This window comes from Zophobas morio, unplaced genomic scaffold, assembly GCF_036711695.1.
Source record: "Zophobas morio isolate AGI-343-1 ecotype UQ-CSIRO unplaced genomic scaffold, CSIRO_AGI_Zmor_V1 ptg000062l, whole genome shotgun sequence".
NCBI lineage: Eukaryota > Metazoa > Arthropoda > Insecta > Coleoptera > Tenebrionidae > Zophobas > Zophobas morio.
In genome coordinates this window covers 136,678-164,290 of record NW_026972167.1, presented here as the reverse complement: position 1 = coordinate 164,290, position 27,613 = coordinate 136,678, and the positions used below count along the sequence as shown (strand labels likewise).

Genomic DNA, 27,613 nt, shown 5'->3' with positions numbered 1-27,613 from the left:
CCCCACGGTGGGTGCATATCCTGTCTTTGCGTTGTGGTTACTAAGCATGGTCGATCATATATGAGTCTTTTACACTCACTTTGCTTGATGTGTGTCCATGTGATCGTAGTTTTCTTTAGAGGGAAGGTGACCTTAATTAGCCCTAAACTCAATTGTTGTGGATTCTACGCTAAGCTGCTTTTTAACTTCCTCTACAACCCAGCGCTTTGTACATCATATACCGCGTCTGGTGGACATACAATAGTAAAATGTTTTTTTCTTGTAAATTACTTATAAAAATCCTTGTAATGAAGATCTCCTACGTATAATTTTAAGTTTGAAACAGCAAACCAGCTTTTGTTTATTACATAAAAGGACACTATTAACTATAACTTCATTAAACCAAAAGGATTCTTTTCAAGCTTAAAGGCATTAAAAGTAAATAACAAAATTTTCAACTAGTCGTGCATGTTATGTTCCCTGTAGATCTTATAAAATTAAGAAACGAACTTAACGGTGAAGACATCATTAGTAGCACCTTCTGCAGCTGCTCTTTGAAAAATATCCTGCACAGAAAACTAATATATATAAAAGAGTAATATTTAAGCTGTTAAAATATATTTTTCAAAGTTTACAATTCTGGTTGCGTTTTCGCGAAGTTCTTCCTGATGGCCTTGATTCTGGTTGCAGACATAAAGTAATTCTGACGTTCTAAACTCGACCTTTAATGAAGGCAACGAGGCACGATGAACGTAACACGTGATATAATAAGAAGCGCTCTAACCATGGGCTTACTGCTAGGACGCCAAAACTTAACATTGTTCTCGATACCTTCACAGCAGAAAATATAAAATATATAGTCCAGTAGTCATTAAGCAGACCCACCGCTGGTGGCTACAACGGGGTCCCAGGGATGGGGCAGAATGCAGTTTACAATGTATTGATCGGCTTTTACTACACCAAGCAGGAGTCCAGACCCCTATCAGAGAAGTAGAATACATGCGTACAGCGAAGGAGGCATGGCAGAAACCTTGTCCCACATGAACATGCGCCCGTCATCGCTGCCCCCCATAATACAGCTGCCGTAGAACACCGCTTGCTTGATGTCGGTGTCGACGTTGCAGTGGCCGAAGTATCTGCTCATCACTCTGAGTAATGTTATACGATTGCTCGGCGCTAAACGCCACCTGGCCTTCGGGAGCAGAGAGAGAACGCCAGATAAAGCGCCTGCCAAACGCGCTATGGTATTGTCTATGTGCTCCTCTTCGTCTGCTTTTACGCTATTCTCTTCGTCGTCGGAGGTAATATTTTCAGTCTTAGCGCAGCTGGCAGTTGCGCTCGAGTCCCTCTGATGGACCGGAGATAAACTCGCGGCGCTTCTCTTTTTTGGATTAGCTCCTCGCCCGGCGCTTTTTAAGTTAACTGACCTATCAACGCTTTGTTTATGTTTGCCTTCTCTCTTTTCCCGGGAACTCAGAAGGCATTTCTTCATCTTAGCCGAAGTGTTTTCAAAAAAATTACCACTAGGAAATCTATAGCATGCATGCAAGTCACGAAAGCAAATGAAAAAGCACAACTCAGCTGCTAATATGATACTTCTGTTGAGCAATGTCCGCCACAAATATGCCTTCTTCTAATAAGTCGAGTTCGAAGAGACTTTCCGTCAGTCTCACGTAACTTCGGGAACTATGGGGGCTGCGGATATTGACTGATGAGACGATGTACATAGAATAAGAATGTCCTCGTGATTACTCGCTGCTAATTGCTTTCAGGGAGTCTAGTAGTGCAGCCAAGCAGTCTGCCAGGGTATATATTGTCGTTACTCAGCGTTAGGAGCAGAAACGATTACGAACCTCCTCTCCACTTCCTTCTGAGAAGGGCGGTGGCTCTATTGGCAAGTAACTTAGAGGAATGGGGATTCAGATATATTCCCTTGCTATATACAACATTATGTATAATAGAAGTAGAATAAAAAGCAGGGTAGACCTATACAGATGGATAGCAAGCGAATAATCGTGCTTGTTATACGCGGAATTTCCTTGAAGTCGATAGTTGTCTGCCAACTTTTCTAGTGACGGCGCAACGGTGCTTGTAGAGGCATTGGGCGGAAAAATGCTGCTGTTTGATATATTTGTGTTCTTGAGAGAAGCTGTCTTTGGACAGCGCTGAATATTGAGTATCTTTTTCATAAGGGGTTCAAGCGAGAGATGCGAGTGCCCACCACCAGCTGCCGTGGATCCGGGAGACACGTTGTATGCTGCAGCAATGAAGGGAGACCGAGGAAGAGTGGAGCAACACTAACAGTCGAAAGTACCGGAGCTGCTATACAAACGGCCAGCATTCTCAGCATCACTCTTCTTTCCGTAACTAAAATCCATTAAGTAGATCTGAGCAGATAAGTAAACATAGTTCGGAGGGGTAGACCGTACAAAGCGTTAATCAGTACCTGGTCGTTTCCATAGCTGCAAAGAAGCTCTTTACCATCCTCTGAAAAGCAAACACACGTGACATAAAACCTTTAGAAAAGAACTTAGGAACGCCAACGCTCCCCCACTCCTGCCACCAGACCTCTCGTTCCTCAAACGATTCTTAATGACTTCCAAAGGTAAGAATGTTTCCACTGTGTCTATTTATAACAAAAACTAGAGAAGAGACCAATAAGAGTAAAGGTGCCACTCCTTACCCAGAGCATCGCGAATAAATCGTCGATCGTAGACTCTAACGACTGCATCGTTGCTTCCTTAATATTTAATAGAACGCAAAGTACAAGGTATATACCGTTATTAACTTTCTAATTGTTTTTTTACCAACGGCTAAGTAGTTGGGATCGGACTTGTTAATGTTGATGCACTTCACTTCGGTTAAAACACTGGTACGCCAGATGTCTACCATAATATTTTTAAAATTGAACCATTCAGGACGACAGAATAGTACTTCCGCAGTTTAAGTTGGTGTTATAAGTCTTTCTTAAATTAACAAGAGTCTTCACATCTTGAGAGCGATAATCAATATGTAGAACAGTTCCTTTAATGTGTTTACGTGTTAGTAATAAAGTTAATTATAAGTAGAAAAATACCGTCTTCACTACAAGAAATCAAAGATCTGGAATCCCTGGGAAGAACTTCAAGCATCTTTGTTTAACAATAACAACTTTTTCAATGTATAAATTAAAAGTAACGGAGTATTTAGTTAAAAACCTTCACTCTGTCTTCGTGTTCTTGACAACTGTGCACTACGCGTTGCTCTGCTATGTCATATATTATAACTTTTCTATCTGCAGCGCAACTTCCTAAATAGTTATTCTATTGAAACGGAAAAAAAAAAGAATATAATGACCTTTAATATTTTTACTCTCTGTAACTTACATTTTCGGGAAAAAATTTTACCCCAAATATGTTTTGCAAGTGTGGAGTGCCAAGAGTAATCAGCTTCAAAGTGATGGTTAAACACTTTACAAAATAGAATATAATAAAAATAAACCTTTTTGTCCGAGTAAAAGTTATAAATAGCTATTTTTCTATCATCTGACCCTGAGGCTAGAAGAGTACCGTTATCGCTCCAGTCAAGACAATTCACACAACTATTAATACAATATAAATAAATAAGTATATTTATGATTGTTTCTGTTTTTTAGGGACTAATAAATTTTCTATTTACCCAGAATGGAGATCTTTTTCACAGTCAAGACCAAAAAGCTTTATAACATTGCGGTGGCTGTACAGTCTTTTACTTCTATAGTTGACGCCAAGTTGGCTGCTACGAAATATATCATATATACTGGACATGGCATTCACAATTTTAGACCCCAAAATAATATAAGTGGTACTTGAAGTAATTTAAGAATGAAAAGCGCAACTAAACCTATAAACCTAGCAGCTAAGTCGCCGTCGCAGAGTCAACGTTGACTTTCGTACAGTTTGTGCTATTCGTTGTCTTAAGATTAAAACAAAACAGCCAACCGCTAAGAGGTTTTATCCTCAACAAGTAACCTTTGGTATAATGTTTAATGGATAGTATAATTTTATAGTAAACTTGTTAAAGTTTTAGAAGAACAAGAAAATTTAATATATTAGGGAAAACTTTAGAAGGTTGAGTAGAGTGTTTTGGTTAAGAGTCATGGCAATGTCACTAGCTACTAAACTAAGAGTCTAGTCTCTTCCTTGAAATGTACAATAGTTAGAGATCTTAAAAGCACTCTATTTAACGGTTTGGTTATTGTCAAAATTAAGGCAGCTTTGCTTTCTATAAGACACTATTGGTGACATAAAAAAAGACAGCGTTTTTAATTTTAGTCAAAAACTGGAATTCTCTGGATAATCTGACAATTTATAGGAATTGTAATGATAGCTAAACACAGTTATTTATGAGCAAGAAAACCTAGTCATTTCTCTAGATAGTTTTGGTAACTAGTACATTCTTCACAGTAACGCGCATTCATTCCACAAAGATTACTAATGTGTGGGTACGAAAAGCAGAATTAACTCACATTTCTCTATCACAGCATTAACAAAGTGTATGCAGTTCGGCCAATAAACTATGCGCGTTATAGACTGGTTAGTAACAATAACATCCAAAACTCTATTTCAAGAGTGATATAGCCCACAAGTTGGCGAATTTAATTCAGTAAGATATGACCTCGACCATATGGTAATTAATGGTAAGCAATGAAGTCAGTGTTTGTTGTTTATGTTCTACTCGTTTAGAATATACAAGGTGTATTCATAATCCTCAAATTATTAGTCTTTTTAACTGAAAGCCCTGGTTAATTTTTATTTAAAACGACAACACTCTCAACAAAAAAATGGATGACTCTTTAGACTGAAGTCTCAGCAGCACATACACAGAAAGCAAAAACAACACAAAGGGTAACGCCACAAAATAAAAATATAATAAAATAAATGCTTCATTTCTTCGACATTTTTAATAGACAGACTGGCGCACTACCATATTATACTTACCCCCACACGTGGCCCCCCAACAAAACTGGGTTCCCAGAAATTGTTTTTTCCTTTAGTTCTAAGGGAATAGTTAAAACGGCCGTCTTATCTTATCTCTAGAAGACAATAAGCCTTGTTTAGACAGCTTTTAAATTATATTTTCTCTACTATCTTATTTCACTAGAGAATAAAAATCTATTAACACAATAAAACGGGAAAACTAGACTACAAACACTATTAACTAACGCTATCAAGTCCCCTTAAAATAGTATAAATTTTTTTAATAACAAAAGGATTGTACCATTAAATAGCAGTTGGAAACTAAAACGGAAAAGTTTAAATATTAAAATTAGAGGTGGTAAGGCTACTTAAAGAGTTTATATCAAATTTCTATCAAAGTAAAGGAGCCTATAGCACACAACTGTGCATTAAAGGAGATATTTAATTTCTTATGGTATCGAGTCGGACATCCCCTCTTGCCTTACTAAATGATAGCAAAATCAATTTAAAATTTGAAAGTCCATCAAATTTTTCTTGCTGGCGACGAACCGGAGTACATTAAATTTTTAATCTTTTAGGATTCCCACCTCGCCAAAAAGTGAGACAACCACCTTAACGGGGTAGGAAATCATTTATTAAAGTATCTAAAGTCCTAACAAACATAACTATTATAATTCTGTTAAAGCAACTTAAAGTTATGTCAAATATACATGTAGAAGATATTTAAACTAAGTTAGAGAAGCAATAAAAAGAAACCAGGGAAACTTTATATTCGTCAAGTGCACGGTCTTCTACACTCTCTCAGTATGTCTATTTTGAAGTTTATTACGGGGAAGACACTGACTTAAAAGCAATTTCTTGTAGACACTAATATTTAGAGGAAACTGTATATATGAACTTATACACTGTTAAGACATTCAATGAATATGCGTGATACGTAATTCGCCTACATACTTTCAGGTAAGATAGCCGAATAAATAAGGGAAAAGAATGGGGAAGGAAGTTAGTCAAAAAGCAATTGGCAACAGGCAAACATTTTACTAAATATTAAATAAAGACAGCTAAAAGACAGGGTTTCATTATATTAATGCGAAGGTATGGCATACGCAATTTTTAATGTTATTAACGTATCAATACCCAATAATATACTTCAATAAAGATTCATTTATGAAGTACTCAAGTTTCTATAACTTTAAACCTCCGGGCTGCAAAGTTTTCTCTTACGACTTGTATTAACAGAAACTTTCCGACAGTATATTACAAGGCGGGCAGCCCGTAAACTCAATATTTTTTAAACACCTTAAGGGCTAGTGAGATTTTAAATTTTATTCCCTTTTAATATAAAATTACAAATAATAAAACTTTAAAAAATTAGATACTTTTAAGGTAAACATTCCCTTTACGACCAGTAGTCTCCTGCTGTTCACTTTCCGATTTGTATGCTTTTAAAACTAGTACACAGAGAATCTATAAAATTGGATTAGGGCGGAAGAGGTCCGAAAGGATAATCGAGTCGGAAAGTGCCACCGCTGTGAGGTATATGAACGCGCGCAAATTTCTGCTCTAAATCCTCCGACGCGTAGATGTGGTAGGGCCACTTGATTGCATAGTGCACAAAAGCACGAAGAAAGGCCTACCAGTTGTACTAATTGCGGTGAAGCGCACACTGCCAATTATCGTGGCAGCAAATATTATCCGTGAAGACCTACACCATCCAATTAAACTGCTCTACCAACACTTCAGAAACAGACCTCTTCTTTTGTAACTCCGAAATGTCTTATACAGCTCGCTTGGTCACAAAGACAACTCCTCGACCAACCCCGCAACGACCCTAAACAACACTTCGACAACTGCTTTCAGTATTGACAACAAACCTGTCAACAATGCTAGGAACGGTGAAAGTCCGGAATCCTTTTGCCACGGTTTTTAGACCACAAGCGCTTCCTCGTATCCATCCCCTGTTCTGAAAGGCAGATGGCGTTCTACATAGGGAACAAGAGTTGCAGAAATTGATGCAACGCGAAAGGATTAGTCTGTGTGTTAATTAGTGAGGCTCATTTTTCTTCCTAGCGTTCCATTCAATCTCTGCAACTTTTCGACGAATCACCAGGACCGCCTTTTAGGGGCCGCAGAGGCGCTGTTATTTTGGTCAGACGAAACATGCAACACAGAATGATATCATTACCAGTCCTGCAAAGCATTGAGGTGATTGGAAGCTTACCCCCACTTAACCTGCCAGGTGCCCGTGTCAGTAAATGCTTACAAGTCCCCACAGCAGGCCATTTATTACCTCAGATCTTGATGCTTTTTTTATTAATCCCTTAGTTGTGGTATGTGGGGAACTTAATTGAAACATCCCGCCTGGAACAGCCGTGTCGAAAACACAAAAGACCGAATCCTCAAATCTTACACGGACGAGTGCAGACTGCGCGGGGTATCATATTGATTTGGGCGAGGGTGAGGATTTACTGAGGACATATACCAGAACTTTTATGGGCTGGGCTCAATTCTCCGAAGCTCTTGATAGAACCTTTTCAATGTCTTCTGCTTTAATTAGGACGCACGCTTTACTTGACGTTGCTGGTGCTGAATTCGAGGGAGCTTTGAGCATGTCGTGCCACACCGTCACGAGAACACGTGAATTTGAGTTCCGCCCTAACCGCTTGCCTGATGAATTGATGACCCGAGTGGCCACGGTGCCTTAACGCCCCGAATATAAATTAGCGATTAACAGACTACACTGGCGCATTATGAAAGAACTGTTGGCGCACCATAACCGATTGTGGGAGACTAAGTTAAGTAATGTATTGGATGATAACGGTAACGGTCATATCCCTTTCTATAAGTTTATTAAGAAATACAAAAACCGAGAGCGTTCACCATTACCTACTGGTCGAGATAGCGATTTTGTGGCTGAAAATGATGCTGACAAAAACGACACTTTTTACTGATCACCTGGCTACTCAACGTGTGCCACCTGCTTATTTAGTTAGTTGATGAAGTGGTTTGTGAATTAACCTTTCTTGCTGATGCCGAGGAACAGCTTGAGCCACCCACCATAGTCAAAATCGTAGAGATTATTAACGCTTTACCGAGAGAAAAGGGACCTAGCCCAACGATAGCACCCACGTGATGTTAAAACAATTACCAATGGTGGAGGTAGAACGCCTATGCTGCCTCACCAACTCTACGATGGCTCCAGGCACCGTCTCATTGCACTGGAAGACAGCGACTGTTGTGGTGCTCCAAAAGAAACCAGGATCAGCATCTAAGTCAATCAAATGTAGGCCTACCAGCCTCTTGTCAGCCGTAGGCAAAGTAGATGAAGCGGCCATACTGCACCGCTTGAAAGCAGTTATTTACGCAAGCCACGGCCCTGCCAGAGTTCCAATTAGGATTTCGGCTAAGGTCACTCCATGTCTCCACAACTCCTTCATTTGACAGAGTGGATGCCCTGTGCCATCAATTTAAAGAAGGCAACGGGAGCCGTCTTTCTTAATGTCAAAAGCGTTTGACCGAGTTTGGCACAAGGGTTTGCTTCACAAACTACGCGCCATAGCCCTTCCTACTATTCTTTTTAACGTGATCAAATCTTACCTTAAGGATCGCGTCTTTGGTGTACCTGTGGACGATGCGCTCCCGCCCCCAAGGCCACTAACAGCCGGAGCCCCAGAAGAATTCCTTTTATCACCCCTACTCTTTTTTGCACTGTATGTACGCGACGTGCCACAGCCTGACGATCTCCACACGCGGATTGCCTCATATGCGGATGACAAAACGATTTACTCCTCGTCAAAGTCACCTGCCCTTGCGCCAGCATCTGCAATACTACCTAGTATCGCTTGCCAACTGGTGTCGTCTTTGGAAAATTACTATCAATGCGGAAAAGAACACAGCCCTCTTTTCCACAAAGAAGCGCACTACACCAATACCGCCATTAACCTTAAATATAAGGTAATTCCTTGGTTCCTGACGCGAAGTACCTAGGAGGCATTATCGACAATAAGCTTTCGTGGCGGCCGCATATAAACTATCTCGCGGCGAAGGTTAAGGCGCCAGTTCAAACTTCTTACCCTTTACTTTGAGACCGAAGCAAACTCTCGCTGCAGAAAAAACAACGCTTGTATTTGTTGTGCACCCGGCCGATCATGATATACGCGTCAACTGCCAGGGTCTACGACTCACAGGCAGTAGTCTCTTCGCTTCAAGTGAGACAAAACAAGCTGCTACGCCTTATGACGGGCGCGCCGTGGTTTGTTCGCAACGATGTCTAACATCAAGACCTCAAGATAGAACCTCTGGGTAAACGTTTTTCGACGTAATGGTAACGCCACATACCTCCGGCTCAACCAACACGCCAATAGATTAATTACAAAAGAGGTCAATTATGAAATCTGGGCAGGTGCACGCTATCGCCGACCGCGCTTTGGGACTCTGTATATGTTATGGGTTAGGGGCAGAACTATTTATAATATATATATATATACGAGGTTGCTTTAACACAAGCTTAAAGCCATTGGGTAAGCTATCACCCTGTTGAGCGCTCGTAATTTCTAGGGGGGGTTTACGAACTGATTGAGCACCAGGAAATATGATCAATAATAATAATAATAATTGAAGATAGCCAAGAACATAAAAGAAACGCTAATTATATTGACAAAAATCCCGAGCGGAATAACTTGTACCAAGAGCTGTGGTTAGCATCTTTTTTATATTTTAAAATCAGTTTTGTTAATATCAATATTTTAAAAATTATAAAAATACAATAAGACCACCTGCTATATTGAGTGTCGTAACTTAAAGAAAATCACTAATTAATAAAACAATATAGTAGGTAACCCAAAAAATTTAGGACCGAAATTGTTACAAGAAAGCCGATTAGCTGAGACCTTAAAGCCCAATAAAACTTGTAATATTTTTAACATTAGTACCAATAAGGGGGGCCTCTGGCTAGCAAAATTATAGGACTTGCTTCCTTGGCAACCGGTTTTCACACTCTGGTGTAGTGCAAAAATCTTCCAAAAAAATGAACCTTCCTTCTAAGAAAGTTCCTATTTACGTTTATTATATAGTCATATTTAAACTAATAACTTCCCGTAGGGAAATGTACTTTAAGGCTACAGTCGTTAGCAGAAATTCTTTTTTTTTTAAATTATACTATGATTTGTTTCCGGTTTCCTTTGATTTTCGACAAAGCACTATCCTTTTTGATGCGTAGAACGACTGAGATTGTTCATATGCCTTTAACTAACTTTCTAACTTCTTATATTCTATTTCAAACTTAATATATCTTTTACAACTCTAAACAACCTTATTTCTTTCAAAGTCAAAGTTACTAAATATATCACTATAATTTGTGAAAGTTGGAGACACACAGAATTCCTCAAGTATTATGTTTTAACTGCAAATACGCTCGTCAAAGTCGTAGCACCCTTTAAAAAATTCTTTCAGCTTGTTGAGCAATACCAATGCTATGATGCCTATTAACAGTTATTACTATCCCTTTTTTAGCAAAAAAAAACTTTCATCTTTTAACTAATAAACACTAATTAGATAACTGTTACAATCTTATATAGCCTTTGTACCTTTTAACGATTCTCCAGTTGGTCTGGTATAACGATGCTTATCAATTTTTGGGGCAAATAACAGCTATAATGCCTAATGAGTCGTTGTAGCACATTCTATTCGGTAACTTTAATTTCTTCGTGGTTAAACTGTCTTTTAAGTCTATTTATCGTATACTTGGCTATTTCTATGTAAGTTTTGTTTGCAAACCTAAAATATTTTACAGTTGTTACCTACTTTTTTCCTATTGTGCCATATACTTTAGAATTTTGAAGTATATTTGTTAAATCTTATTACCGAGTATAATTTATTTAAAAGTAATTTCTGAAAGCAATTTTCAAGAAACTCGTTCGTTGTAGTTTACCATTTTAAAGAGATCCGAAATTATATTGTTGCTGCCATAAGAAGAAAGTAAAGTTGACTACATGGGTTCAGTATTTGTTACCGACCATCTTATAAACTTTACTTCGCTCCGAGTCGTTTCGCTATTGTTTTGTTACCACTAGCTTATAAGCACTGCACTGCGCTGCTAAAGCTCCACTGTCCGCGTTGCAAAAACCTCTTTGCGCCATAAAACATTGACGCAACTTAGCGTGTTTCTTTTAAATAAACAAGTTGGTAAAAATATAGCGTTGGACACCACAAGATGACCGCAAGAAAAAGGACTACTCAACTTTATAACTACACGCCGACCATCCGAGAGACACAAGATGTATTATAAAAGTTTGTTAGATGAAAAATTAAAAATAATTTAATAGTTCAAACTGGTCAGCACTAAAACTTTCTTGGCCTCCTAAAGAAGTGCATGAACAACTTTCCTCAGAGGAGAAAGACAGCCGCAAACCTGAAAACTTTCATAATTTCTGCAAGATCCACCCACCCCCGTGCATTCTTAGTAGTGAGTATGACATGTATATATTGGCTGATTTCTTGGTACGCCTCTTGGTGAGGCCCCACGAGATCCTGGTAAACTTAAAGCCGCCTTCATTAACCAACGAAGTTACGAGAACACTTATAAGAACCATCAAGAGAGGGCTCTTTGTTCGGAGTAGTATTTTTCCTTCTTTCTTCAGTCTTCCTCTTTAAAAATTTCTTCATGTCGAACAAAAGTTTATAATACAAAAGCTGGTTGTAGAGGTCGGCACTTGTGTACTATTGTACATGAAATACGTATACCATAAAACATTATCTTAAAGAAAGCAATGTATAAAATATATACATCCTGGCGGTAGGCGCCGCCACAACATCCTCCAGCGGTACATCGCAATGTAGAGGGCAGCCGAACACGCCGGGAACAACCGAGATCATCGCACGTAGCCCATCCCTAAAACACGATTAGCCCGCCACCCGAAGGACGGCACACGCTTGTTTATACAGAACCTGATAATATTGGTCAGTCCACTTTTCAATATCGAGCTTTAGGCGAGCCTTCAAGTAACCAAGCGGGAAGGGATGGCGGCAGGCAGGATCCTCGCAAAGAAGAGCAGGTGACAGCTCTCCGGAAAGCTCTCTTCTCGCCACGACTGCCATTTGCTGCTCCCTCTGGCACTTCCCACATCGTACCAGTAGCGGTGCTGCTTTCTCGAACCTGCTTACTTAAAAAGTAAATCAATGGATATAATATTTGGTTATCACAAGAAACGCCTTTGTCCCTCGGAAACGCGAAACTTTTCCTCATCCAATTCCTCTTCCGATATAAATTTTTTTGAGAAGTGGCCAGGAGACTCGATTCCTTGCATATTATTGGCAGTTGTAAAGAAGAAACATCCTTCAGCTGAAAAGGTTACCCAAACTCTCTGCAATCATGTAATCGCTTATTTCGTCGATCGGATCCGTCAATCTGTGTAATGAATGGTGAGTCGAACAAAAGAGTACGCAAACTCCCGGGACCTCGAGACGACAGGGTAGATCTGCTGCTTCAGGTAATAATGAATGTCCACGACGAGGGAGTGGTCGCCCCCAAGTTCGTCTGCCAATGCATCTTAGCACCGCACGCAAAAGGCACCAGGACGGCTTACCTGGATGAAAGGCGCGCATGGCAGTAGGGCTATGGATATCCAGCTGATTGCCAGGCTCTGTGCTGCCGCTAGCACATATAATGTACGGAATAGTGTCTCTAGAGCCAATAACGAGCCCTCGACTGTATAAAGGAGAGAGACTACTTGCAGAAAGCTTTTGTATGATGGAGGATTTAACCTTTCCATGCGGAGGGCCACTTGCACATGGGGTTGAGACTTTTTATCTGGATAGTCTTGAGCTGGTTTTGCAAGGGCCTATTGCAATATAGATAGAAAAAAGGTACCAAAAAGAGCGCTCGGTGACCTTTGTTATGATAAACTTGTCCCTGCATACCTTCCCGTCTCTAATGTCGTTTGCCACCTGTACATAACGGTAATCGCCTGTGCTTTTATTAGAAATCAAAGTGAAACCGTTCGCAAGTAATCAAGGATTTCAGAAACCACAACTTCTCTGGCGCGATCGCTCAATATTAAGTCGAGAATTTTCCTGGAAAAACATAACAGACGCCAAAAGAGTAAAACAGGCCTCGGAAGTACCCTCCCACCTCGACGGCGAGCTCGCTCCAGTCTCTACGCACAATATCTAGCCCTATAGCACATGCTTATTGACCAGCTCTTCCGGCGTGTGCGCACTAAAAAGGCACCTTTTACTTCTTTTCGGGTTGTAATAACGCCCTGGGGATCCTCGTAAAGGGCCAAAGCGGCATACTTCTTCTTCTTTAGCAACAACATCTTCGAGCGGAGAGTATCAGGACAGCACAAGTCTGGCCCAAGAAGACGAAACCTTTTTGTATATGGCATCAACTTCGAGCTCCAGTAACTTGTAGGACATGTTGACGGTCCACCGGACACGCTCTCCGATCTTTTTCACCTCGTCAAGGCTAGATGCCCTAAAATCAAGGCAACATTAGTACTAGCAGAGAGCCAAAACAGGCGAGAATCACCTAGTGTTAATCATCACCGAGTCAGTGTCTCCATAGATGACCTCCAAGCACAGTTGGTTCTGGACAAGCTCCGCTATTAGCAAAATCGTATTGGGGTGTGGTGATGACGATTAGAGAGGGGCAGAGGCATACCTGTTGACTGCAAGATTTCGCGCCCTTTTTTTGTAATGAGCTCTGCAATTGGCTTAGCATAGAAGCGAGAGTGGGCGAACCCCAGACAGCCATACATGCTGTTGGCTGTTAGCTTCAATGCAAGCTGGCGAATGTCCAGCTGTGTGAAAACGGCATTTTCCTTGGGTAGCGGGAAAGGAGGTCCGTGGAAAGTCACCTGTGCAAGGTCCTGAGGAGAGTTGCAGTTCCGCATCATGAGCTTGACCTGGAAAGAAGAAAATAATCAAACTTATGCCGACCCCTCCTCTTTTATGCACCAACCTCTTTTCTTCTGGCAACCAAAAATTCCAGAAGTTTGGGTAAAACACCTTTGCAATATGATAAAAAGGAGGCAAGTTGAGGACAAGCGCAAAAGGTGGCAAGGAAAACTACGAACCCCGTTCGAGGTCGGCACTTGGAAGTTCCACTTCCGTAGAAGCCTCCCACTCTCTACTGTTGGCAAATTCCTATCAAAATGAACACGGAAAGGAGCACCGGCTCTCTCTCTTAATTTTCATTGTATATTCTTACGTTCAAGAAAGGTCGATCAACAGTCGTAAAACATAAATTGTACTCCTAAAGTAAAAGTAAATATAATGGGGATAATAATAATAAGAAGAAACCTGTATTATGGAAGGATACAGAGAATTGAAGTCCATCAGGACAACATAACTGTCGTAGAATCCTTCGATAAGTAGGCATAAAAATATAAACGCCGCGCCTGCAGGAGGACGCACCTTTCTTGGGGTCCAGCACGAGGCCTCCCAAATAAGTAGACTTCTTTTTACTCGTTGCATACTGCAGTTGGGAAGGTAACCAATAAGCTAAGAATAAAGCGCGTGCAAGACCGCAACCTTTTCATCATCCGCTGTTGAAAAGTGTTTGTCGGGAACAATAAACTGTTTTAAGTCATATTAGGCATGAAGAAGAGTCGAGCAGGAAAGCATCACTTTTCTATTGTGAAACTCATGTAGAAGCAAATATTCGTTTCTCTCTGCACGGCCACCCGCCAAAGTCCTCGACCAAACGTTTCCTGGTCGAGTTTAGCAGTCCATAGAGAGACGTTATAAGGGCGCCGATGGAACACAAAAGGGGTAACCGGAAATGTTGGTGATTTGCTTGGTCAGCGGAATCGCATAAAGGCTGAAGGCGAGCAGCGCTACAATGTACCCATCATTTTCGTTGTGCGTTATTAAGGACAACAAGCTCTAAAGGGATATACTCGGATTATAAAAAACCCAGCGATGTGTGTATAAAACTTTGGTGCTCTCGAAGGCGGGGGGGATGGCACTCAGCTTCCACTCGGTTCGTTTAATGGCCAGCTGCTTCTCGGCAAGGTCGGACAGACTGCAGAAAAAGAATCGGAAACTGTACAACTTACGTTATTGAAAGGACTCGCCTGTAACTTTTCACTTTAAGAAACTCTTTGCAGGCCAAATAAGTAGACAAACCGAGACGGCCGGCAATAGCCAATTTATGCCCGCCGTATGAGCCGTTTCCGCCTGCAAGAGAAAGCAGTGGCGTTAAAAAAAAATAAGCCAGTGTGTCAATAAGCGCTAGAAACGGGACTTAGTCGAGGGAGTACGCGACGGCGGAATCGACCAATTTTCGACCACGAGGTCACGCGAAGTTCTCGCATGCGGTGCAACAACACATCCACTTCAAAGCCAAATAGATTGTGACCTAAAAAAAGGAGTTTACTACTACTAATAGATAGATATAAGCCGAGAACCAGCTAAAATATCGGGGTCGTATTTGTGCAACTTCGCCATAAGCAAGTTCAGAAGATAGCGCTCTCCTCTAGGAAGTCATAAGGAAGAGTTGCAACAGAAAAAAAAGACAATGCTTGGCTAGACTTACTGAACTTGTTCTACGCTAAGCCCTTCACAGTTTTTCCCGAAGTCGTAAGGCAGTGGACCGTCCACGTGCCTCACCACGCTGTAGCGCGAGATCTACAAACATAGAACCATGCTTTACTGAGAAAGAAAGATAACGCAGGTAGGAACCTGCCGCTGGTCCATAGAGGTGGGGCCATCGATGCTGACGCGGGCATGGCAAAACAGGCTTGCCAGTACGATTTCGTGCTTGCCATTGTTGGGGTCTACCGTATAAGGTTAGTGGACACCATAACTGAAGCATTTATTAATTACAAAAACAAACTCAAGATGGTTTTGAGGGAAAGAGCGGCAAGTTTGAAGAAAGGAGGGTCTCGTTTATGCTTAGAAACAACAACATCCTTCGGGTCAGCAACAGCAAACTCCAGCTTGCTCCACGTGACACGCCGGGTCCTAAAGGCAAAATGACATAAGGCAGCCACCTAAAGATCCAGAGTTTCATGAGTACGCCGGATTGGAGTTTCTCACTTCCAACCAACAGGGGCCCATTAGCTTCCGCTTCAAAATAAAGGTCTCTGCAGCGCTAAGATGTGCTGTTAGTATAGGGAGAGAATAAATGCAGAAAACACAAAAGTTGCCTAGTGCGAGTTCCAAAAACTCTTGAAAAGGTTTTCCCAACAGACTCGCTAATTGGTGGGCAAGTGTACGGATACTGTCAATAATTAGTTAACACGGAACCCGCGAGGCATTGCGAAAAATAAAACCAAGCATTTCAAATATTCCGCCGTGGTTGGCACGTGGGAAAGTTCAAAAGCATAATACCGCGTGACTTTCTTGCATTTCCTTTAAAGACCTGTCAGAGGTGCAGATCACGTGATGTTCAAGGAGTACCATTTTTTAATGCCGTGCCGATCCATTAGGGCTTCCACTTCTTCGTAAAGAGCCTCAAAGGGGGTGGCTGCCAGAATAAGGAAGAACTCCAATAGAAAGACAGAAGATGTACTTTGTTCCACGCCCTCCGTGTTGAGAACGGTCGGTCTTGGAAGAAAAAATAAGTTTCCTGCGATATCCAGATATTACCAAGTATAGTTATGTGCGTCTAGTAGAGGCCTACGAGACACGTTCTGCACTACCACCGTGCAGCTCACAAAGGTGTTTATTTCGTCGGAGTAGACCTATAAGCGAGAAGTAAAGCGGAGCTATGCAGTTCCAACGATAACGAAAGGCACTTTTCCAAATAGATAAACAGTGCCAGGGTCGTTGGCGTCCTCAAAGAGATCTAGCCAATAAAAATTCATAGTGCGTTCTCCAGGCTCGGGCGCATAGGGGAGAGAAAGCAGAGGGTTTTTCGACTGAGCAGCTGCTTCCAAAGGCCGTCGTGCTGATTGGAGGAAACCATCTAACCAAGGAGAAGACAAGGGGGACAACGCGGATAACCGGCGGGAGGGAGGGTTTTCACCTCGCTGAACTCCTCGTCCGGAATGGTTCTTCAGCACAGTCGGAAGAGTGGGACAAAAAAAATTTAAAAATAAGAGCTTTACACAAGCTCACTCTCAGTAGCACAGGCAACTTGTTCAGTTACTCTCACGGAAACCGTTTCGTTTTCACTTCGTTCTAAGGCTTAATAGTAATAGTAAAAATAATAATAATAATAATAAATGTTAATAACAATAACCTCTGGGAGTAGCGGCATTTAAAGCAGACTGGGGCGGTTCTTTAAAATTTTCATCATCAACATCGTGGCTGTCCGTTATTTTTCCTTCAACGTATACAAAAAGCCAAAAAATTTTCAACAAATTAAACAAATGGCCCAATAGAACCGCTGAAAATAATTAATAACGAATAGCTAAAGAATTCGGCTTGCTATGAAGCCGTCTGCCTGCTAACAAAAGTATATCAAATGGTCACAAAGTAATCCGCTCGCCATAAAAATTATGTAAAGAACACAAAGTTACTGTGGCGCACAAACTGTGCTTGTTAGAAAAAAGAACACACCGTTCGGTTTCGGTACACAAACATTCTGAAATTCTCATAGTTATACATAAAAAAAAAACTTTTGTGTGGTAAGTCCTCATCCGCCTGCAAATTCGAAAGAAGTGACGAAAGGAATCTCGCATCTTCCTCAGTCACCACTTTCTAATAAGGTTAAAAAAAGAAGAAAAAAGCTAATCTTTTATTAAGTAAAAGCTCTAACATATTATCTATATTAGTTAAAGAGCTACTTTAAGAGAACTCAGTAAGAATATTAAAATAGCTTTTAGAAAGAAGAAATATATAAACACACCGACAGAGCTTCTATATAAAATCAAAAATCCAAAGTTAAATGGTCAATATACAAATTCTTCCTGTTTTATAGCACAAAACTTTAAAATAGATAAAATTTGCACAGGTAATAACATTATAATAATAACAAAACTCTCGGAAGTCATAACTTTAAGAATAAAAAGGTTGAAAAAAAAAATGAATAACTTTAGAAGCTTTTGTGGACTTGACAATTTTCTTTTGTAACTTTAAAAAATTTAATTTTCCTTTCTGAGATGGAGTTTTTGAGGAAGAGGGCCCTTGTCGTAAATAGAATCCCCGAGAAATAACTGCCTTTATAAACTATCAAGGATAGTAAAAATAAAACCTCCGGGAGGCTCAGAAGCTTTTCTCTTTTCTGAAGATATAAAGAAATTAAATTCAATACGACGGCATTATAGTATATAAGAACATAATACAAATAAAATAGCAGTGTGAAGATTTGTTCGATACTACCTAACTATAAACTGGGAAAAAAGAAAAGATTGCCAACTAAATTTAACTCACTACCAAAGTTTGTAAGTTTAGTGTAACCTACATCACTCGCTGAGACGTACAAGGAAGCTTTAGAGGGTATATAGAAATTTACTAGGCGAAGTGTCGTAGTTTTTAAAATCACTTTCTGCACCAGAACTTTCATCATCCCACCACTCTCTCCCGTCGTCGGCATAACCAAGATCTTAAAAGATGGCAACACCACAATAAATTAGTTAAAAATTGGGGGTAAACAGCTACGCTTTAAAAAAAAATAATCCTCACCATTAACTCCATAATCCACAAGAAAGTCGACTTTACGAAGTGAGTTTACTCGATTCACTTGCTCATCTTCGTCGATATACTCCCAGATATCTCCCTCTACTTCTAACTAAAAGGCAGAGCAGTTCAATATATGTATAGGAAAACAAGGAGTGTGTATTTACTTGAGTGAAGGAAACGCCCTTGGCTTTGGCTACCTTGGCTTCTTTTAAAATGTTTAAGGCTTGATTCCTCTAAAAAAATATCATCAATAAAATTATAGATTTAGTTTCTGTAAATACTTCTTTATGCTTAGACATGGCGCCCGTGCGCCGTGAGGGCCGATGGTGTTCTATAAGATTAAAATTAGTTCATATGTAGTTATATAAATATTGAATATAACTGTTAAATATATTCCTGACTATTATTGTAAATTTTATAGAAATTTAGAATTAAAATTATTGCCCGTTGAGTGATATCATTTTTACTATTATCCATATTTTAAAAATATAATACTTGATACATAGACATACCAGTTTTTATTTTATCTATATTTAAACCGTCATCACCTAACATGATCTTGAAACTATATAAGTTTACAATTTATAAATCACTTTAAAAGACCAAGGACCTTGGAGTAACAAATCCGAAATTACTCGTACTGTAATAATTTCCCCTGCGGGGTGGCTTGAAATTAGTTTTCCATTTGAAGCTCAATCCGTAGACCCCATGCACAAAGTTAGCAAAGTTTGTTCATTTAGTAGTTATGAAATAATGGCGGGTGAGGAGGCCAGCACTGTCTTGGTTTATTATTATGGTACACTCGCAGTTGTTAGGTTGATTACAATGTTATTTATTTATTTATTTACTGGCCTACTACAGCCGATATGCATAACACATCCTTGCTGCTTAGTCCTTGTTCCCCTATAAACTATAAGAGAAGTAAGGAAGAATTTGGCTCCCCTCGAAGAGCCTTCATCTTCAATGCTCGTGTACCAGCCCATGGGCAAGTTATAAGAAGAGAGAAGTACAAACCAACAAACAAACAAAAAAAAGTAATATCATCAAGAATTATTAGAATGAAATAAGTAAATAAAATCAGTAAAAAATAATAATAATAAAATAATTTAATTGATAATATATAAACTTACTGTAATACGCTGTTTTCTTGTATTAATTGAATTATAATAATACTAAGTCGGTTAAGCATATTGAAATAATAGTTTTTATGTTTTCTGTCACCGTTATATATGGATTATTTATCTTTAAATGATAGTAATGTGTTAATTAAATTATATTACAAATGGTCAAACGGCCAATAAATAGTTTGGTAAATCAAAGCTCAAAGGAAGCGATCTTAAGATGTGTTTAGGCCTTCCATTCTTGTTATACTGGTCTGCGTTATAACTAACTGCATTGGATAATAAGCCATTGGTATGTTCACTGTATTCTTTATAGCATTTTGTCGCAATTTATAAGAACAAAGAGTTTATTGTTTTCATTTGGCAGTCACGATGTAACTGAGCATTACGTATGGACAAGGAGCATCAGTGATTAAACTAAGGAGTCTGTTTTGAAAAATCTGCAATCTATTTATACGACTTTCAAAACAGGGCCAAGAGATGGAGCATACACCATAATTGGGCGAATAAAGAATTTATGTAAAAGCAGTTCATTTTAAGGTGATGTTTGCTGAGCCTACATATTATTGGGTAAAGGAAATTCCTGGCGGTGTTCATTTTTCTCAGGACCTACTCAACATGAGCGTTTCAAGTTAATTTATGATCTACAATAACTAATTACTTAACACAGAAGCTCCAAGAAATGCAGTTTTAAATATATGTAGTGCGGCACTTTTGAATATTAATTTTTCTTCCTAAAAATTATCAGTGCTGCGCTCTAAGAATCAATGATCGTTATCTGCCAATTAGTAAACCAGGTTTCCAGAGTGTACAAATGAAGTTGAGAATTTTTTATAGTCAGTGCAGTCGGTATAGGGCGGCAGAACATAATTGCGTTATCCGCATATTGAACTAGTGATGCAGTAGTTGAGCTGGGGAGGCCTGCCATATAAACTGCGAATAAAAAGCGGTTATAAAAGTAATAATTGAGGGATTCCAAGGTTTAAATCCCCCATCCAATACGAACTGAATTTTCTGTGCAACAAATAATTTTTTGTCATCTGGACTAAGAACCTAGAAAAGTTAAACTTGGTTAAACTTAACCATCTTATAGACAAGTCCTCTGCGCCAAACTTTATCGAAGACCTTTTCAGCTTCTAAAAACACTATTGCGGTATATTTTCGATCGTTGAAGGCTTTAGTACACATTCCGAAAGTATTAGAATCTGTTGAGATGTGGAGTATTTTTTATGTAAACCAAATTGACACTCCGGGAAAGTTATTTTCTTTCGCAAAGTTTTTTAACTAGCGAGTATCACATGCTCCGCTACTTTCTATTGCAGAATAAACTTGTGGGTCGATAGTTTCTAATAAAGTTCCCTGTTTTTTTTTAATTGAAAATAAAAACAAATTCTGCTAACCTTCAACGATTTGGAAAGTAGGATATAGTTAACCTCGAATTAAAAAGCGCGTTTTCGTAGGTAGTAGCCTTAGCAGTAAAATGTTTGAACAGTTGGTTGGATATAAATCTGGTCCTACTGTCTTTTGGTATTTAAAAGTTGGGTATATTAAAAATTTCTTCGCAACTAGTAAAATAAAGATTGTCTAAATTATACTCAAAGGTCGCCACGTACAGAGGTCCCCTCTTCTTGGGTCTTAGTGAAACCCTCCGAAAACGAGGACAAGTGTTGAGCAAAAACGTTAGATTTATCTCTGGTAGTATGTGCTATGCCATTTTCATAATATATGAGTGGCATGCTTGATAAATTGCGGTAAGGTTTGAAGAATCTTTTAAATTTCCATAACGACAAGATTACAGGATTATACATATTAGCTTTTGCCCCCATTTTGTTATTAAGTTTTTCTAATTCCTTCTTTAATACATTAACTGCATTGTAGGCTTTTTGCCCTTAAAAAAGCCTGTCTTTATATATATTGATTTTAAGTAGCGTCTCCTTTTAATCACCGCATAATAGCGGGAGGCATTATTTTGATAGTATTTGAGTATTTAGGGAAAAAAATTGTCTCCCACGTCGATAAGAACTGGTCTAAGGTTGGAGGAAAACTCGTAGAAGAATTACTGCGGTGACTTATATATTTTGTAATAATGCATTATCCAATACATCAGTGCTTCCCCATGTTGTAATGTGAGTTGGGTCATCTAGCTCTAGAATAAGGGAATTTGATGAATTACCCAATTAACTAAGAAGTACCCATTTCTATTTGAATAGCGGTGTTCTAATGGGCGTGCTTGCAAATGAGACCTCCAGCCAACAAAACTTAGCTCGATAAGGCAAAAATATATTCTAAGTTTTCATATAAAATAACTTCTTTCTTGGGGACTTGTAAGCTGGTGTCAACCTATACTTCGCCATTCTTCTGTAATTTGATGCGTATCCCAATTGCTTCTAATCTCTGAAGATTGCGTATAACCCCGTGTGTTGAACACCTTAACTAAATTTGTTACCCCTCCTTTTTCGAGGCCCTGCGATCGCACCTATAAAGGTATAATAAGTATTTGAAACTTTTTACCTTCTTTCGAATGAGTTTCCAAAATGAGAATAATATCAATTCTGTTATTAGTAAAAAGTTCAAGTTATTCAATTTTTTTTTCTAAAGTCGTCCGCGTTCCAAGGTAATTACATAATTTTTTTAAGCGGTATTCATTATTCATTTCCCTAAGTTTCTCGAATATAATTGCCTATATTAATGAGACCACTACATGATTAATTACTAAAGCATATAAGGTAGTAGATGTTGAAGGTTACCTATTACAACTCGACATTTTGCGAGCGTTGCTCATTCCTGCTCCTAAGGAACAATCTCCTATATTTTCTTTACTGTCTTTTCTCCTAATCTTTCTAAGAGGGGCGTTTTAGGATGTAAGATGCATCCTCTTTAGTTCACAGTGTGATCGCTATTACAGTTTGCACCTCTTGGCTTTTCATCTTTTGTTTAGGGCATAACTTCGCGGCATGATCTTTACCGAATTTAACACATTTGTAGCCAGAGAAACAGAATTTTTCGCTATGTTCGAATAATTTGCATCTAAAGTATTGGTCAACCCTACCACTATTCCTTAAAGGTCCCGCAGAGACCGTAATGTAGCTTATATTTCTTACGTTATATATACTTCAGTTCAGATTGAGGTAATTTAACAAGGACCAAAGGCAGTGGAGTTCTAAGCTTGTCATATCGTCGCATTCTAATGACTGCGGAAGAATGGATTCCTTGAGTTTCTAGCTCTTGTCTAAAATACATTCGGCGTCTAGCTCAGTAAAGACGCCACTCAAGATTACCTCTTTTTCAGAAGGCAACTGATTAGAATTCATGATCATTGGCGTCAAATAGGGCTGTAAAGTCGGTTTCGGAAGGTACAATAATTTGGTGCCATGTATCGCATCTTTAGCTGAGTTAATAGATTGGTTGCTAGCTTTAAAATTGTGATACAAAAATTTTCAAACTGATTTTTTACGAAGGATAAAGAGGGGGATTTAAAGTTTTTATCCTTTTCACTATTAATATTGATATTAGTATTACTGTTAATAATATTACTATATTTATTACTATTATTGTTATTATTATTACTACTATTACCCAAACTATTACTGTTATTAATATTATTATCACCGTTAATATTATAAACATCGTTAGTACTTTTATTACTATATGAAGTACTAATTGAATTATCAGTCTTGTTTTTCTTACTTTTAGTTGTATTATACTTGAACTTACAAGATATCCATAGGTACGGTTTGAGCTTACGGTATATTCGTTATCAACAAAACGTTGGTCAGTATCCTTAAGAAAAAGAAACTCTTTCCCGTTGAAAGTTTTAAGGCTGGTTGTTCTCCCTTTAGTTATTTAGGAACCTTGACCTGCGAAAGTTTATCTTTATTTCTAGTTCCGCAGTAGGTCTGTTGGGAGAATCTAATTTCGTTTGCAGATCTTTGGTGGTAGCTAGCAAATTAGATACTATATTTGAGGAGCAGTCTCTCTCCACATCTTCTAGCTTACCGCAAATTCTAAGAAAGAAGTCGAATTTGTTCCCTATTCACTGACTATCATTACGTGTATACAAATATGGGAGCCATATTATAGGTGTCAGTAAATACAGTCATAGATTGTAGCCTGGCCACCTCTCCTTTTTTTTTGGTAGACTTTACATATCTTCTTACTTTATTTTATTAACATATAATTCCTCAATATTTGGTTAAGCGCAGTAGAGCTGAAAAGTTTTCTTTTAACAAGCTTGCACTTTTTTCTTAAATTATACTGGCTATCAAAAAGGAACTTAGAATTGAGCCCACAGCGAAAGACTGAAGGTACAGGGCCTCGAAAATAATCCCCTGTTTGAATTGAAGTTAAAATAGGAACCGCCAGAAAAACCCTTTTCAATAGTTAATCACGCTAATTTATACTCTGCTCTTCAAAATTTAACGAACCATGGAGAGAAGAAATTACAGAGATCAGTAAAACGCTTAAACTATCCTTAAGTGGTGCAAGATTGGAAAAGACACAAAAAATATCGATAACATTTATAATATTAATAATAATAATAGTAATAGTGATAATAAAAATATTAATAATACCTGATAAAAATAGTAGTAGTAACAAACTTATTGTTAATATTTGTACTAAATGACGGTAACAACCCATAGTAGAAAAATTACCAATTAACATTAACTGTACTGTAAAGAAAAACTAGCAACAATATGTCCTTCAAAGAACACAAAGACAGCCTGGACTTAAAAATAAACAGTTTTCTTTCTGATATCCGTATATTTGCAGTGAATCCGATCTACCTTCCGCTGCTTCATCTTTTCAAAGGCCAAATAATAATGTCCCACTTATTGTTCTTCGCGAAAAAAAAAGATACTATATCGTAAAAATTCCGTCAGTCTTTGAAAGTTTGTACTTTGCCAAATTATTACGATCTCGATGTCCTAACAGTCGAGGGAGCTGCGCAAGCAAATCTTGCTTCTTTGCGTTACAAAAAAGCGCATGGAGGACACTATTGATGGAACGCGCGTAGTGGTCTTTAATGTGGTACTCGTGCATATACCGCGGGTGATCGAGAAAAGCTGTGGATTTGAAGACCGTTTCCCATTGTCAAGTAAAAGTGGAGGGGCTACGAAAAAGTAATCGGGTCGGACAGTGTCCCCGCTGTTATGTCTTTGAGACCATCGCAAGTTTCTGCTTGTCAAAGGTTAACAGGCCACCTGATCAGCCCCACTGCACAAAAGCACGTGAAGTTCCAGCAACAAGTATGGTGAGGCCCACACTGCCAATGAACGCCTTTGCCAATACCGCCCACCAAAGCTTGCGACGGCCAAGCAACCAACACACTAAGCACAAACAGTGCTCGCTCCACTCACTCTCGTGACCCTGGGACCTTCTTATGCTTCTTGTGTGAGGGTAAGACCTCATCCAGATTCATCCAGATTCATCCAGAACTCCTATAGCTCCTTAAGCTTCGCGCCTCGCAAATCAGAAGATGCGCTAACAGCAGTCATAACACTCGTACTGAATTTACCTTAGTACACCGCGCTCAAGTTTGTAAAAGAAAACTTTCTGCTAAGGGTTTTAGACCAAAGACGCATCTTCACATTAGACTCCGGTATTGGAATGTGAACGGTGTTCAGGGCAAGAAAAACGAGATGCAGAAGTTGGTGCAATGTATAAGAATAGATGCGTGCGCCGTCAGAGAGACGCGCCCCTTCCTAACCGAGACCAGATCGAGGCCCCGGGGCGCGGCTGCCTGGTTAAACGTAGCTTTTAACATCATCCGATGTCTCTGTCAGCTCTGCCTTGAGACTAGGGGTTCGTGTAAGTAAATATTGCTCATAACTCTTCTTGGAAGTTACTATCGCTTTTCGATTCGGGCGCTCTGCTGGCGGAAGATTCACCAGCTGTTCTGTGGGGAACTCAGCTGCATAAGACTTTCAATGAACAGACGACCCGAGGACCCAAATGGCCACATCCTTAAGGCCTATAACAGAATAACATAATATACGCAACGCCTAAGACACAATTTAAAACATAAGATACAAAAACACAATATACAAAAAACACAACTACAAAAATAAAAATGAACATAGAAAACAGAAACATATTGTATAAGACCTTAAGCATAAAGTACACATCCATAAAATATATACATAAACACAGAAATACAAACACATCACTAATACTCTAAATATTCACAGGAAAAATAAAATCGTGATTAATTTAATCAGAAACCTAAGAAACAACCAATAAAAATACAAGTAAAAAGAAATTTAATATTTCAACACATAAAACTTCATTGACCTACCTTATTAATTGGACACAAGCGCTGAACAAAGTAAAATTTTATCTGGTTCAACTAAAATTTATTGTACATATATGGAAGCATATTTCGGCCTTTGTAAAGGTATAAATACACACAGACACTGATCAATAAAGCCACCTTTGATTTAATAAACTTAATGTACATTTTTCATACAATTTTGATAGCCAACGCTGATGAGCGCGGACTTTGCATCCTCGATCGCAGCCCCAAGGCCGTTACTCGGTCCTGATTTTATCGACCACGCGTCACCGCTGAAAACCTCCGCCCTGTTGTAGGGAGCCGTGCCTGTTTTAAGCACACGATCGCCATCCAATGTAAAATAATGTATCGCCTTAATCGTCTGTCTGACAACTCTAGGAACTCATCCGCCAGGCGATGTCATCTGAGTGACCTGGCTGTCACAGAAAGCTTACGGCAAACTAATGTTAAATCGATTTAATACATTCGAAAGAAGCTGCTGGCGCATTTAATGGTTAGTAAGAGACCAAGCTGGGCTTTACCGTGGGCAGTCGCCAGCGGCCATCCTTCTTTTAATAATATTTCAATGTTGTGGCCAAGAGTGATGAAGAGTGGATTCCGCTTTTTGCTAACCTTCTTGGACAGGATCCTCTCTTAACCGCCGGTGATGCGCTTCCTAAGCTCTTTCCTAGACCGCTACCAACGAGCCACTTGACTCAGTTTGATGCAGACGATTTAAGATTGTTGAAGCGCTACCCAAACCCAAGGCGCCTGTTCTCGATGGCATCACTTATTAGATGCTGAAGAAAATGCCGTTAGCAGTTCTGCATAATCCCTGTGCCCCCAACACAAAGGAGGATGGCGGCTGTTGTGGCGCTGCTGAATACACCGAGACCGGACGGCCTCTTTGCAGCGGTCCGCCGTGAGCGAGGTCCACTTTACCACGCCATCTTGTAGTGGCCGTTGAGACCCGGAAAACATTTCAGAGTTCTGGTTTGGATTCCGGCAAGGGCCCTCAATCGTTTGGCAGCTCTTTTGTCTAACCTAATGGACTAACCGAGCTTTAACTTTAGGAGAGCAACAGGCGCCATCTTCTTTAGCGTTAAGAAGGTCTTCTGCATAAGCTGCACACCTTAACAGCCCCTCGTGACCTTTACAACGTGCTCAACTTATTTATCGGTCGCCTGTACAGCGTGCGTGTGGGCGCTGTACTGTCATCTCTGCGATTGCTGACAGCAGGGATTCCAAAGGGATCTCTATCACCCTTGCCCTTTGCATTTGCCTGTTCAAGTGATACAGGGATTTACTCCTTGTCAGAGTCGCCGGAAGTATCAGGCCAGCATCTGCAGTACTACGTAGTGATGCTAGCCAGCTGGTGTCGTTGTTAAAGAATTACTTTTGTACCACCACTGCTGACCTTCGTAGGAAAGTAATTCCTTGGTGTACTCAGATGAAATGATTGGGGGTGTTTATTAAATAAGTTCTCGTGACGACGAAGAACAAGGCGGTGGTGTGTCAGAAGCAAACTCTCGTTGCATATCAAGCGATGCATGAGTTGTTTCCCCGGTGAATAATAACATATGCGTCTGCTATCTGAGTTCAAGATTTACCTGCGATAGCCTCTTCGCTTAAGTGAGACAAATCCACTGCTACCATTTGATAATGGACGCGCCGTGGTTTGTTCAGAACGATACTTTACCCCATCATGGGAGGTCAATCCGCGGTGCGCGTGCCAC

At 39.5% G+C, this 27,613-nt stretch overlaps 2 protein-coding genes across 6 annotated transcripts; both read right to left on the bottom strand.

The window, feature by feature from the left end:
- Positions 1-361: 361 nt before the first annotated feature.
- On the bottom strand, positions 362-3,846 carry LOC135143496 (DDB1- and CUL4-associated factor 6-like). 4 transcript variants are annotated; one of them, XM_064075362.1, is made up of 22 exons: positions 3,637-3,846; positions 3,460-3,559; positions 3,345-3,407; positions 3,177-3,281; positions 3,056-3,110; positions 2,914-3,003; positions 2,787-2,864; positions 2,663-2,719; positions 2,548-2,605; positions 2,426-2,495; positions 2,294-2,366; positions 1,966-2,236; positions 1,833-1,915; positions 1,732-1,777; positions 1,576-1,674; positions 1,167-1,511; positions 1,010-1,115; positions 865-958; positions 764-810; positions 615-701; positions 518-557; positions 362-459 (listed from the first exon to the last, which is right to left on the bottom strand). In XM_064075362.1, exons 1-22 carry the CDS (start codon positions 3,762-3,764, stop codon positions 434-436), a joined length of 2,121 nt encoding a protein of 706 aa, XP_063931432.1. In that variant the 5' UTR covers positions 3,765-3,846; the 3' UTR covers positions 362-433. The 4 variants fall into 4 exon arrangements, with proteins under 4 accessions (XP_063931432.1, XP_063931433.1, XP_063931434.1 ...); XM_064075363.1 differs by having other exon boundaries at positions 414-467; XM_064075364.1 differs by having other exon boundaries at positions 415-557; positions 1,167-1,355; positions 1,407-1,511.
- A 7,368-nt stretch (positions 3,847-11,214) lies between these two features.
- Positions 11,215-19,066, bottom strand: LOC135143502 (DNA polymerase alpha catalytic subunit-like). Of its 2 annotated transcripts, XM_064075380.1 has the most exons (51): positions 18,998-19,066; positions 18,767-18,816; positions 18,650-18,718; positions 18,489-18,594; positions 18,319-18,408; positions 18,058-18,087; positions 17,898-17,989; positions 17,483-17,564; positions 17,104-17,187; positions 16,970-17,048; positions 16,866-16,915; positions 16,658-16,809; positions 16,543-16,603; positions 16,432-16,488; positions 16,320-16,386; positions 16,193-16,271; positions 16,067-16,140; positions 15,937-16,011; positions 15,754-15,881; positions 15,600-15,694; positions 15,454-15,545; positions 15,326-15,393; positions 15,163-15,276; positions 14,993-15,095; positions 14,853-14,940; positions 14,693-14,801; positions 14,544-14,626; positions 14,448-14,492; positions 14,331-14,391; positions 14,217-14,278; positions 14,125-14,169; positions 13,991-14,060; positions 13,876-13,922; positions 13,772-13,819; positions 13,576-13,714; positions 13,444-13,516; positions 13,284-13,389; positions 13,144-13,231; positions 13,037-13,088; positions 12,911-12,986; positions 12,804-12,860; positions 12,678-12,754; positions 12,500-12,621; positions 12,372-12,450; positions 12,269-12,321; positions 12,126-12,213; positions 11,862-12,069; positions 11,701-11,805; positions 11,504-11,633; positions 11,326-11,452; positions 11,215-11,274 (listed from the first exon to the last, which is right to left on the bottom strand). In XM_064075380.1, the coding sequence occupies exons 1-51, from the start codon at positions 19,038-19,040 to the stop codon at positions 11,256-11,258; spliced, it is 4,197 nt and encodes a 1,398-aa protein (XP_063931450.1). In that variant the 5' UTR covers positions 19,041-19,066; the 3' UTR covers positions 11,215-11,255. The 2 variants fall into 2 exon arrangements, with proteins under 2 accessions (XP_063931450.1, XP_063931449.1); XM_064075379.1 differs by having other exon boundaries at positions 11,215-11,452.
- Between the last annotated feature and the right edge of the window lie 8,547 nt (positions 19,067-27,613).